At 38.4% G+C, this 14,027-nt stretch overlaps 1 protein-coding gene across 3 annotated transcripts; it reads right to left on the bottom strand.

The window, feature by feature from the left end:
• Positions 1–5,189: 5,189 nt before the first annotated feature.
• LOC108545220 (arrestin domain-containing protein 17) lies at positions 5,190–13,625 on the bottom strand. 3 transcript variants are annotated; one of them, XM_017896733.1, is made up of 8 exons: positions 13,370–13,625; positions 13,182–13,297; positions 11,009–11,128; positions 10,720–10,934; positions 10,423–10,566; positions 9,482–9,655; positions 7,622–7,868; positions 5,190–5,888 (listed from the first exon to the last, which is right to left on the bottom strand). In XM_017896733.1, the coding sequence occupies exons 1-8, from the start codon at positions 13,423–13,425 to the stop codon at positions 5,734–5,736; spliced, it is 1,227 nt and encodes a 408-aa protein (XP_017752222.1). In that variant the 5' UTR covers positions 13,426–13,625; the 3' UTR covers positions 5,190–5,733. The 3 variants fall into 3 exon arrangements, with proteins under 3 accessions (XP_017752222.1, XP_017752221.1, XP_017752223.1); XM_017896732.1 differs by having other exon boundaries at positions 10,393–10,566; XM_017896734.1 differs by lacking the exon at positions 9,482–9,655 and having other exon boundaries at positions 10,393–10,566.
• Positions 13,626–14,027: the final 402 nt, after the last annotated feature.

Raw genomic sequence — 14,027 nt, forward strand, 5'->3', positions numbered from 1 at the left:
ATGAATTATATTTGTTAAGAAATTAATATGGACTTCCAAGTATGTCATAGATCAGCGATTTTCAATTTTTCTTATCTCACGATTGTCTCACGATCATAGATCTGTTATAAGGCCTACCGTATTCACAATATGGCATGTAATTAGTTTCAAGGGTTGCCAACACTCTGTGGCTCTTTAAGGCACGAAGTATGAATTGAATATACAAATATATTTCAACAGTAAATTTAAATAATTTCATATCTTCGATGAAATTTGCGATGTTTAATTTTTGAGGTGACGGAATGAATTATATTTGTTAAAAAATTGATATGGACTTGTAAGTGTGTCATAAATCAGTGACTTTCAATTTTTCTTATCTCACGATTATCTCACAGTCGTAGACCCGTTATAAGGTAGCTAAAGTATTGTAGAATACACCCACGCGTACAGGTGTCAACGATATCAGGGAAAAACGATTATCTCACGGTCATTGTCTCGTTATAAGGCCTACCATATTCACAATATGACATATAATTAGTTTCAAGGATTGCCAACACGCTGACTTTTTAAGGCGCGAAGTTTGAATTGAATATACGAATATATTTCAACTGTAAATTTAAATAATTTCATATCTTCGATGAAATTTGCGATGTTTAAATTTTGAGGTGACGGAATGAATTATATTTGTTAAAAAATTGATATGGACTTGTAAGTGTGTCATAAATCAGTGACTTTCAATTTTTCTTATCTCCCGATTATCTCACAGTCGTAGACCCGTTATAAGGTAGCTAAAGTATTGTAGAATACACCCACGCGTACAGGTGTCAACGATATCAGGGAAAATGTCATCGTCGCGAGTGTTTTCATTGGTAACTATGTGCCGTGCATATACGTAACAAATTCTGATTGGAGCAAATCCACGTAAACTCGTCACCTGCCACGAGCGCTGCGGGAAATTCAGAGGAAACTTTATCGTTCGGTTGGCAAGTGCCAACATTGCACGCTGCCTTGAAAGCCCTCATTGTATTGCAAACCCGATTTTCAGACTCTGCAGGCTCGAAGAAAAGAGTAAGCAGCCGGGTGGGTGCGAGTACATTGGCTGCTTACCTGATAATGTATTACCCTTCGATTTTTCAAAGGAATACAAGCCCTGCGTTTCGTTCCCGATTACTTTGTTACGTTTTTCTTGCCATTTCACTGTAAACGTAAGACGTGAAACGAAAATTGTACTTCAAAATATTTTATTCGAGTCTTCAAGTCGATTCTGTAAAAGAAAAATTTATTAATGAGAAGTAAAATTAATTTCGCTTATGTTTTAATTCTAAAAGCTTTGTTATGTATGTATAGGCATTGGGAAGGTATATGTATCTTCTATGATCTCTGTAATTTTCATTTTAAATGCCTGTGTAAAATGACCATTCCGGTGAATTTGGTTTCGTCGATCCCTGGAGGCAGATTTGTTGGAAAAATTGTTTTCAGTTTCGATAGGAGAAATTCCAAATGCAAAACCAGCGACAGTCCTTCGCGGATACTTGTTCTTGCACGACAGCCGATAGTTGCAACTCCGTGCCAACGCGATCTAGAGAAGTAGTACGAACTTTTAATTAGGTGCACGCTCTGACGCTGTGACTTCAACGTAAGGGTATATCGGGGCGACCTGACCTCGCTGAGAGATCGATTCTCTGCTGTACAACGAAGCTTTCGTTTCTTCGTCTGCTTGAATGGAGCTCCGAGTGCAATAGCCTGTGCGAATAATACGCGATTTCTTCCAACCATTCAGTTTTCGGCTATAAGTTAGTTTTCGAGGTCGCCTTGTAATAACCCTTTCAGATTGAAAATTAATTATAGCCACTGGACGTGTTATTAAACACGATAAGACCATCGTAACGAGGCCAACGTGAGAAATTATTTAATAGAAGCTAGGAAATTGTGCTGCTGAATTTTGTAAGCTTTTTTAAATCAGTCGTGGAACTGTCGCAAACAGCATGCTTCGAGATTATTAGACTAAAATCGATGATACAACGAGTTATTTGGCGAGGATGAGAAACAATGGCGAAGATTGTGGTCTAAGTCCAGAAAAATATCAGAAAAATATCTTCTAGTCGATGTTAGGTGTCAGCAATGTCTAATCGCTGCGAAAATCGTGATAGACAATTCTCTGAGATGTTTAACCCTTTCACAGTGTGGTAAAATTACGAATTCAGGTCCAAAAAGTATACAGTTTCTTAATGTTCGAAAACACTTCGGCATGTAATAAAAAATATAGAAAAAAAAAAGTGTTTTATATATATCTTGTTAGTAATTAGTCCGTGTATAGTACTCTGCCCATGACTGTCACGGGATAAACTGTTAATCGGTTAAATTTATCATAGAACGCAGGCACTTTCGCGAATAAGAGAGATTGAGGTTTCTAGGATAAAATCGATGGTATAATGAACTATTTAGCAAGGTTAGACAGTAACAGAGATTGAGATTTCTAGGGTAAAATCGAATGTATAATGAACCATTTAGACAGCGATGTGTTTGATACTGTGGTTAAACCTTAGGAAAATTTCGAGGAAAAACCAATTGATCAGCAAGAATCTTCATTTTTCGAGAATTTCTCGTTTTCTAGTCGATATTAGGAGCCTGCAATGTCTGATCGCTACGAAAATCGTGGTAGACAATTCTCTGAGATATTTAAATTAATGGTAGAATGCATGCACCTTCGCAAATAATAGAGACTGAGATTTCTAGGGTAAAATCGATGGTATAATGAACCATTTAGTAGGGTTAGACAGCGATGTATTTGATAATGTGGTTTAACCTTAGGAAAATTTCGTGGAAAGACCAACTGGTCCGCAAGAATCTTCAATTTTCGAGAATTTCTCGTCTCCTGGTCGATGCTACAAGCCAGCAACGTTTAATCACTACGAAATTAGGATAACCTTCTGCTGCAGGGTCGTGATTAAGCCGAACCTCCAGACCTGGCCACCTATGATGTGGTCTTTCAAAGTGATGTACACACCATGGCGGAGGAAGACGCAACGCTGTCGAAGGAGAACAGAGAAAGACGGGAAGCATTTGCTAGACGGGCGGACGTAATCAAAGACCCACCATTGCGATATCGAAAGCTCTCAAAGTTAAAGCTACTCTCCTAGTTCCGTCATCACCTGCTACCAACCTCAAAATCAAGAAGCTGATAGGGAGCACACCTTGAAGTATTCGCTCTAGTGTAAAGCAATTGCAAGATATTGGGTATCATGCCATGCATTTTCATCAAATGATCCTCGGGGTAGCGTGACTCGATGCAATCGATAGTAAATTTTTCTAGACAACGTTATTACCTTTCGTAGATGAACATCTCGAGTTTTAAATCACCGATTGAACTTTATTTAATATTAACCATTAGCTAGATAAATTATAACGACTGAAGCTGTCGAAATATTCTTCATTTACTAAAAGGAGGAACGTCTTCCCCTAATTGCGGAATTTTTCAATGCCCGAGTACTGTATTTAGATGACTTGCACTTCCATTCCCTATTCGTATACGATAAATTATCGATTGAAGTAGAAAATTGCGAGGTTAGGAATGGTATTCGATTTTTCGAATTTCAGTCGAAGGAGTTCGAATGGATGTTATGGAATAAAAAGGAAGTAGCGAAGAGTAGTAATATTCTGTGCAATAAATAGTCGATGATGATTTATATTTATAGTTATTACGGTGATTTATAGCATAGGGAATCGAGGATGGAATTTTCATTTATTTCGTAAAACATTTAAAAGGAGTCGAGGAAGGATGGAAACAGGTCTCGAGGTGCAGCGGCTAGATGAGATCTCGTCTTTGCGTTTTTCAGTCATCAGGCCTTGTACACCGATTACTTGCCACCTGCTCCGACCACCACTTTCTGTAATTGCATTTCCACGACGATCGATGCGCGTTATTGTTGAATCACGCATTAACGACGTCATTAATTCAAGCGTGCGACGTGAACGAGACCGTTTGCTCGTACATATGTTGGGAAGATTACGAAACGGTACCCTGGCACGGTTTAATGATCGGCATGAATTGTGTTGCTTGAAATGCATTTTTTCGATCCCTAGTAATATTTCGCTCGTTCCTTTTTACTTGAAATATATACTTTAATGGAGGGATAAAGGACAGAAACTTGGCATTTCAATCTCGGTAGAATTGAATATTCGTGGAATTTTCAAACGATGATTTTCAATCTCAGAGAATGCAGTAAGTCTCTGTAAAATTGCATTTTCATTAATTTTCTTCTTTATGTTCCTCGATTTGCTAATTTTTAATTTTTGGTGATACGACTAACAGGAAATAGTGCTAATTCTATCGATTATTCTATTATCGCGAATATTTGCAGTCACTCATGGAAGTATTAAGCATTAGTATTATATTAAGTATTATATGAAAGTATTATATAAGTATCAGAGCAGCCTGTTTTTATTATTCGTTATTTATTTTATTTCCTTATTCGTTATTTATTATTCGTTATTTATTAATTAAAATCTGCTGAAAATTACAAATTCTTTAACCCTTTGCACTCGAGGGGCACCTTTCAGTCGCCATTTCATAAAATTTCGAAGCTCGATATAAATTAATATATCAAATTTAAAATAATATAACACTGTCAGAGGTATCAAAATTAAATAATTCTACGTGTTAATTATTATACGATTCCTTATTTACTGCTCAAAAAATATCATCAGCCTTATAGCAGAAAATTTTTCAACTCGTACCCTGTTTTAGCCAAAAAATTGTCGAGTGCAAAGGGTTAATTAATAAAAATCTGACGATAAATGTAGAATTCGTAGAATATTGAATATAATGATGTCTATTATGTTTATAGAAATCGTCAAAAATATTGGAACAGGTAGTAATAAGATATAGAATGGAATAATTTTATCTACGCATTTTCAACACTCGTATTACCTCAACATCGGTATTATTTTGGAAATAGGAGCCCATCCTGCGCGTATTTCACGTTTCGAGCATCCGAAGCGCAGGCGTTTGAATTTTCGTGATTTACGTTCACAAGTGACTGCATATTGCAAATATTCGCGTTTTGATTAACACGTGGAATTTAGAATGGCTATAGGAGCAAATAAAGGCAGACTCTAACATTGATCCACACCGTTTTGATTATTCCATTGAGAGAGGAACAAAACACGTAAAATGGGGGAACTAATTTATCAGGGAAAATTGACGAGAATATTTTTATTGAACATTAAAGCAATACACGTAGTTGGGTGTTACGCAAACTTTGTTTCGATGTTATCGGCACTCGCGCGGGCTGCGCAATCATTGTAGAATAATTTTCCTCGCGAGTCGCTCACGTGATTACGGAATTTAATTAGCTGGCCAGGTTGGTCCCAACGGATTTTAATATCTCACTCCGTGCTTCTTTCGTTCTAATAACCCCCTTTACTGCTTCTCTCTCTCTCTCCTCTCTGTGCTCTTTCCGTGTAAGAAAATAAGAAACCAAAGGCAAGAATCGAAGGCAACCGGTCGATCGATAGAGCGCGAAATTGGACGTAAAATTTACGCGTACACCTTGGTGCACGCCCAGCTTAGAGTGTATAAAATTTCTGGAAATAATTTTACTTTCATAGAGTATCACGTTCACCCATTTTTCTTCATCTTCTTCTTCTTCTTTCTCTCCCTCTGCGATCCGTTGCGGACACCGCTAACGAACGTCGAATCTTTGGACGAATAATTAAGCAAGGCCCTCTCTAGTTACGTAGTCAAGCACGTGTCTAACGACCCTTCTTGTGGGATGATTTGAATTTGTACACGCGATACATAGGCGAATATGGCTTGACCTCCCCGTCGCTGTCGCCATCATCTCCCGTGGGATCGTCCATGTCCGGTTTCGACGATCGATATATTTGACTTTTCTCGTACAGCGGCACTGTTGGAAGAAACATCGGTTTAGCTTTGTCAGTCCCGGTAGAACTACTCGGTAAATAGACAGATTCGGGTAAACCTTGCGACAAGTTGGTTTTAGAGGATAATGGATAGGGTTGCAACACACGAAGCGTCCGCCACTCTTCGATTAGCAAATATTTTCTTTACATCGTCTCGTAGATTTACTCTCATTCTGTTATTAACTACAGAAAACGATGTTATTTCCTTTACGACGATACTTTGTCTCGATATAAGTTCCGGAAAATCTGTTGACGATCTCGAGACGTCGAAACGATGAAGCTTCTCATTGTCGGAATTTGACAAGGGAAAATATAGAATCGATAAATAAAGGAAAAATTCTCTCGATTCTCCGTTTTTTCCAAAAATTATATAGTTAACGCGGTTATAGTTAACAAGAAAAGAAAAGTATGTAGATTAGTCATAAAAAGCGTTAGGATTTTACTCAATTTTTAAAATTAGAATTTAAGCGATTCGTTCTATACTGAAATTGTTCTACATCGTTCTACATTCGTTCTACATTAGAATTTAGACAATTCGTGACCTGGTTTGTGTTTTATTCGATTACAAATGATAAGATTAATGCAAATTTTTGCCAAGAATTTTTCTTGCATTTAAAAAATTCGAAAGATTCGAGATCTTACAATTTTCCCAAATTTTCAAAAATTCCAGGATTCGAACTCACGATTACCACGCTATTTCCCCAAACATCGTCAAAAATCGTTACCCACATTTTCCATTTTTCATTAAATTAATATTAAGACAAAGAATCTGGATTCTCGCATAATCAGAGATTTCTCGTTTGACGAAAGAAAATATTATTTCCGGGATACATATTCATAAAATTATGCAAATTTTTGTCAAGAACCTTTCTCATTTTTTAAAAAATTCGGCAAATTCGGGATCTTACAAATTTCCCAATTTTCAAGGATTCCAAGTTTCAAACCCACGATTACCACGCTATTTCCCCAAATATCGTCAAAAATCGCTACCCACATTTTCCATTTTCCATTAAATTAATATTAAGACAAAGAATCTGGATTCTCGCATAATCAGAGATTTCTCGTTTGACGAAAGAAAATATTTTTCCCGGGATACCTATTCATAATTATTAGCCACAAAAAGAGTTAGGATTTTACTTAATTTTAAAAACCAGAATCTAGAAGATTCATTCTACATCGTCGTGATCTGATTTGTGTTTCATTCGATTACGAATAATAAGATTTATGCAAATTTTTGTCAAGAACCTATCTCATTTTTTAAAAAATTCGAGAGACTCGGGATCTTACAAATTTTCCAATTTTCAAAAATTCCAGTATTCGAACCCACGTTTACCACGCTATTTCCCCAAACATCGTCAAAAATAGCTACCCAAATTTTCCATTTTCCATTAAATTAATATTAAGACAAAGAATCTGGACTCTCGCGTAATCAGAGATTTCTCGTGTGATGAAACAGAATATTTTTCCGGGATACATATTCATAATTATTTCGACATAAAGATTCATCGCGTGGTGCATCGCGACAGCATCGTTTGGAGTTTTAGCGGAACTTTTAATTACGAGAGACAGGGTGTATAGTGTGGCGGCGCTTCTCAGCTGTCCAGGAGTATTTACTCTCTCGAACAAGAGAATAATGTAAACCGTCGACTGGTAGTTTCCGCAAATACCGGTAATTAACATGTAGCAGCTGTATATTGTGTAACGCGGTAGTACGTACAAGACAAACTCGGTCTAGCAGTTTCCACTCTCTCGGAGTTTTTCAACGGCGGCGTGTCGTTGGCGTATTCTTCCGTGGCCGTGGTGCACGGGGGATGAAATGAAAAAGCTTCCGTCACGTCGACCGTTTTTTGCGGGGTCTCGTAATTTTGAAGTGGTACCGTGCCGACTACTATATTTGTTCGCAGTTTCAAGTTCTTCTGAAACATTCTGTAGTACCACTCGCTCACGTCTACGCAGGCCTCGACCTTTCGATGAAGATGGAAAGAAAGAAAAAAAAGCTTCGTGTGAACGTACAGTTGGTAGAGGCGATCTATTCAATCTACGTTTAACGATCTGATTAATTTTAACGAGAATTTCTTTCTTTCTTATGCCGGTTATGGTCGAGCAAATCGTTAAACTTGACGTTGAATAGTCGCTCGAACGATACGGTGAAAATTCTGACATTTTCTATTTCGTTACTATCGTTTAGTACAATCGGAATAATTATGTTTCCGTGCATGTAACGACATGGAGAAAATTCTAAGAAACATTCTCTAGTTTTTCGCTATCGTTAAATTAGGTGAAAATAATTATTTTTGCGAATATGTAACAATATGGAGAAAATTGTAGGATTTTGTACTCTTTTGCTATCGTCGAGTTAAATCGGAATAATCGTGTTTCCATGCATGTAACGATATGGAGAAAATTCTAATATTCTCTAGCTTTTCGCTATCGTTAAATTAGGTGAAAATAATTATTTCTGCGAACACGTAATAATATGGAGAAAATTGTAATATTCTCTAGCTTTTCGCTATCGTTAAATTAGGTAAAAATAATTATTTTTCCGAATATGTAATCGTATGGAGAAAATTCTAGGATTTCGTACTCTTTTACTATCATCAAGTTAAATCGGAATAATCATATTTCCATGCATGTAACGATATGGAGAAAATTCTAAAATTCTCTTACCATCGTTGAATTGAATTAAAATAATTACTTTTCCGAACACGTAACGATATGGAGAAAATTCTAATATTGTTTAGTTTTTCGCTATCGTTAAATTAGGTGAAAATAATTATTTTTGCGAATATGTAATGATATGGAGAAAATTCTAGGATTTCGTACTCTTTTACTATCGTTTATCATTTATCATTTTATCGTTTATCATTTTACTATCGTCAAGTTACATGGGAATAATCATGATTCCATGCATGTAACGATATGGAGAAAATTCTAAGATTCTTTTATTGTCGTTGAATTGAATTAAAATAATTATTTTTCTGAACACGTAACGATATGCAGAAAATTCAAACATTCTCTAGCTTTTCGCTATCGTTAAATTAAGTGAAAATAATTATTTTTGCGAACACGTAATAATATGGAGAAAATTTTAATATTCTCTAGCTTTTAGCCATCGTTAAATTAGGTGAAAATAATTATTTTTGCAAATATATAATAATATGTAGAAAATTCTAAGGTTTTGTACTTTTCTACTATCGCCAAGTTAAATCGAAATAATCGTGTTTCCATGCATGTAACGATATGGAGAAAATTCCAAGATTTTCTATTCCTTTACTATCGTTGAATTGAATTGAAATAATTACTTTTCCAAACACGTAACGATATGGAGAAAATTCAAAGATTTCCTATTTTTTTTCGTCATCGTTAAGTTAAACGAAGATAATTATCCTCGCGAATAACAGGAAAACGTAATAGGGTGTAGAAATGATGAATGGGTTAGAGAGTAATTTGTACTTCCTCTGGCGACACAAAATACCGAGGAAATTTGTATGGAAATTAGGTTTTCGAGCAGCTGTAATTTCAGCTCATTCTGATTTTATCGTCGAACCGAGCGTTGCAAAATTTGAGACAGCCTCACTTTAAGCGTGTACAGAACGTCGATGATGTTGCAGTGGATCATCCCGGTGGGTGGTACTGCAGGAACGTCAAACGCGACGTCGTATGTATTGGTGTCTTTATTAACCGGCTGTTCTACTTCTACTACGATTTCTTTGTGCTTACGCGACTTTTCCGTCGAGTGATAGGACACCACCTAAGAAAATATGCACCATTTAGAACAACAGATGGCTGAATGTAGATCTAATAAAAGAAATATATCATACGAGCATGACCCAGAAAATTTTACTGCAATACGCTGCGTCAAAAGGTGCTGTTCTCAAACAAAATTCTACCAAATTTAATTCCGTTTCAAGTGCACTCTTACTATCTAAGACGTCACTACTTTCACGCTAGCTAGGAAAATTAAAAAATAACCAGGCATGGGTTTCCCAAAACGTCGAGTCTCCTCGAAATTCGCGAGAGTTTCAAAATTTCCTTCGTGATCCAAACTTCTCGGAATTTGGCCAAAAAAATATATAAAATTGACGAATAAATAAAGAAAAATATCATAATATCATAAATCATAAATATCATAATCGTCACTGTTAATGTTTATTATCTGTAAAATTTTTCAGTAGACCGGTATTGTATTCGATGAAAAAGAAAACAGGTTAATCCAGAAAAATTTCGAACGTTGGTACTCTTGAACAAGAATATTTTTCTACGTTGCTATATTTTCATTTGCGATCTGTTCAGCCATGACTTAACGATTAAAAACATTCTCTATCCAAAATGAAATCTTGATTTAAAAAAATTTCGAAATCTTTCCAATTTCCGAGAATTGAGAAATTAATTGGAAACCCAGCCTCGAAACCAAGATATTTGCAGCATGCCGTGAAAAAGGAAAGAAACACACTTAACTACGCTACAGTTAAACGAAAACAGGGTTACTTTTTTGAAAACGATTCTCAGTTTCTTAACCATAACCGTAGACGGGTTGATCATGACTATCTGAATAGGTATAGTCTGGCCAGGGACGTAACCGTGAACCGGAAGCGCCATGGACATGCTGAGGGCCTCCGTTTGGCCGATGTACATCTTCGACTGTTTGATATTTATTGGCAGCTGAAACGATCGTATTGTTTAAACAGGATCATAGTGCTGGCTCGGCTGCACGAAGGGAGCACAAAAGCGAGCGTTAATTCGAAAGCGCATTGCGTCCCGGGAACGAAATCACATCGCGAAAGCAATATCGTCCGTTGTTAGATTTCTACTCACGGTAGCGAGAGGATCTCGATTAAGGTCAAGAATAGGAGCCACCGTGAATGGAATAATATTGGTGGAAAACCGATAAATGGTCGTTACGTCCAACAATGCCCTAATCGAGTACCGTACTCGTCCGTATCGGCCCTCGAAGCTGCACGGCAAGTTCTCTGACAGCGTTAGGCTGAACGGGTAGACGCCTCCAGTTATCATACACTTTTCTTTACCATCTACTCGTGACGAGAATCTGTTAGTCCGACATCCAGCTTTCGTGTACCAATCGCTATCAGCGAGTTGTACTTACCGCCGACCAGATACGTTTCCACGTGAAGATAATTTTCAAACGCCGAAAACTTGCGACGAATGCCGGCTGATCGATCCGTGAAATACACCTGAGCTTCTCCTTTGCATTTCAGCCTGATCCCTATGCGTGAAAAGCGTGAACTTACTTTAGCAATGCAGCAGAAAAACGTTTATTCTTAACTATGTTTATCGTTACCGAGCTGGTAATATACGTGTCACCAAACACGTTGGGGTACTAACGAAGTCATGGTTGCATCAGGTAGACATCTAGTTAGCTATTTGCTAAGTATTACGTATAGATTGGGATAAAAAATTATCTAACGCTAGATAAACGCTAGATAAACTTGGTAAAAGTTTAGCTTCGAATGTTTATTAATTTCCAAAATATTAACGAGAGGAATATTCGGTATTTTTAATCCCAGTAATCCAATACAGTTCCGGATATAGTAGGCGTGGGGGACTGATTTAACTATTTGATAGGTATTACGTATAGATTGGAATGAAAAATTATCTAACGTTAGTATTATCTTGATAAAACTTTAGCTTCCAATGTTTATTAATTTCTAAAATATTAACGAGAGGAATATTCGGTATCTTTAATTCGAGTAATCCAATATAGTTCCCGCTATAGTAGTCGTGGTTGCCTCAGGTAAACTCCTATTTAGCCATTTGCTAAGTATTACGTATAGATTGGAATAAAAAATTATCTAATTTTAGAATTATTTTGGTAAAACTTTAGCTTCGAATGTTCATCAATTTCCAAAATATTGAGATGAATATTCGATATTTCTAATTCGGGTAATCCAATACAGTTCCCGCTATAGTAATCATGATGGACTGATTTAACTATTTGCTAGGTATTACATATAGAATAGGATAAAAAATTATCTAACGCTAGAATTATTTTGGTAAAACTTTAGCTTCGAATGTTCATTAATTTCCAAAATATTACCGAGAGGAATATTCCGTATTTCTAATCCGGGTAATCCAATATAGTTCTCGCTATAGCAGTCGTGGTAGACTGTCCAGTAGTGGATGGTGCAATAATGACAGTGTTAGTTCAGGGTAAATAAGTGTGCTGCTGCTTACATCATCGCGAGGTCTAACAGACACACAGTGTGTCCATGATATCGAAGTTCTTTATCCAATATCTCGGAAACTAATAAGTATCCAAAGCTGAAATTTTGTATTTCCAGTCTATCCACTCTCTCGATCACTCCTCTCAAATTTCGTTTCAATCGGTCGCTGATATCCTTCGGGAGAATATGTATCGTGCATTACTGTCTGTACCGCGTTTAGGTACACGTTACAGGTCGGTAGTTGCGGTATTAATCACTGGGTAGGCGCGATGAGACAAGATGTAGAATGAAGCAGAGTTCGAAAGACAGAGATCGGTTGGCAAAGGGCAGGTGCAAAAGACACGTTCATATTTTACCAGTAACAGGGCATTAGACGCGGCTTAACGATCTCTCGACCAGGTGGATAGTCACTCGTGAATGTACGAGAGACTCTTCCACCGCTTGCAACCGTTCTACGAGCGTTCCTGCAATACCAGAGTCACGTGGTACCTCGCCTGGTGGCGTGTATACAGCGGTAGTAAAATCTTTTAGGTCACCCGTTATGCAACACGATCGATGGCACGTTTGGCACGCGTTCGACTCGGGCAGAGAAGAAATTTTTGTGATTGCCAAGCGACAACACGGGTAAACATCGCGAGAATAAATATCAAGTTGCTCGTGTCTCGTTACAACGAGCCAATCGAATATCTTCCCCAGAGATGTTCCGTTTGCCTATCGAACAACGGTCGCTTTCGATGTATCAGAGGCAACACAGAGGAGATAACATGGCCGACAGGATACCGTATCACGACCAGGCGAAACTTAAAACTATAGTTCCGTGGCAAATTTATTCGACAGCCAGTTCCGCGGTTTCCAAGATTAATTACGATGCCTCTGTACAAAGGATATCAGCGACGATCTGCTCTCTGTTTGTCCACGCTTATCTGACAAATTTATCTGCAATACACTGACGCTCTCGTTGCTAACTTTCTTCCGCGAGGTGGAGAAAGCGTGCATCGGATCTCGAAAGATTCTCGTTCCACGAAAAAATCGGGGGGTAAAAATTTTCATCGAAACACGAATTTTCGATCAGGTTCGATCTCTAGCACAGCTTACCTACGCCAGACGTCGGCTGTTCCAAGTCCAAGTGAACGTTGCCCGAGATTTGACGTCCGCTGTAATAGACCTTCTGAGGATGATCAAGGACGATATCGATTCGTTGGAAGCCAATGCTAAACCCAGCGAGACAGACATGAGAGACTGATCTGGGGAACGATTAATCGTTAATTTCCATCGTGCTCTACCTTTTGGAAAGCGTCGCAGCGGCCGACGGGTCGATCTCTGCTTCTTCCTCGTCCATTCTGTCACACGCGCGTGGAAAATCCCTTCGACTATCCTCGGCTCATCAACGTCTCAATTTACGAGGACACTTTTACCACTGGTATGCCACCGCGATCAACGATCCTCTTACACCCCCTCGAGGCAGATCACTCTCGCTTGCACGTTCACTCGGTATGCGACGACACTCCCAAAACAGCGTTCCTTGTTCACGGACGGGAAGCACGGACTGAAATCTTTCGAGCCACCTGACCGGGAGTCCGTTCACGTCGAGATGGATATCGCAGTCGAACACTGTGTCGCGGGTCGATCTGGAAAAAAGCGGAGTCGCGCGGGAAGCTAGCGCAGCTTACGGGTTAAGGGCGCAGTGAGATGTTTGTTGACAAGATTCCAAAATTGCAGCGAGTCCTCGGGCGACGACGCATGCGTCTGTCGGTTCGCCAATATCGCGGCGACATACTATCGCGTAGTGGAGAACAACCTTTGCTCTTTCGCCTCCTCTGGCCCGGATAATCGAAGGATCCTCGTCGGGCTGGAAGCTCTTCCTCGCAGGTAGACGCACGCCGCAGTGGCGTAACTCTGAATTAAGGACGGGCCGCGTAATAAGGGCACCCGTATCGACCA

This window comes from Eufriesea mexicana, unplaced genomic scaffold (genome assembly GCF_001483705.2).
Source record: "Eufriesea mexicana isolate 0111107269 unplaced genomic scaffold, ASM148370v2 scaffold382, whole genome shotgun sequence".
NCBI classification, from domain to species: Eukaryota; Metazoa; Arthropoda; class Insecta; order Hymenoptera; family Apidae; genus Eufriesea; species Eufriesea mexicana.

Coding starts and splice junctions, on each gene's coding strand:
- LOC108545220 (XM_017896732.1), bottom strand. CDS start 13,425: ATGGACGAGGAAGAAGCAGAGATCGACCCGTCGGCCGCTGCGACGCTT. Junction 11,129..13,181: donor ACAGCCGACGTCTGGCGTAG/GTAAGCTGTGCT, acceptor TTTCACGCATAG/GGATCAGGCTGAAATGCAAA. Junction 5,889..7,621: donor TGCTAGACCGAGTTTGTCTT/GTACGTACTACC, acceptor TTCTTCCAACAG/TGCCGCTGTACGAGAAAAGT.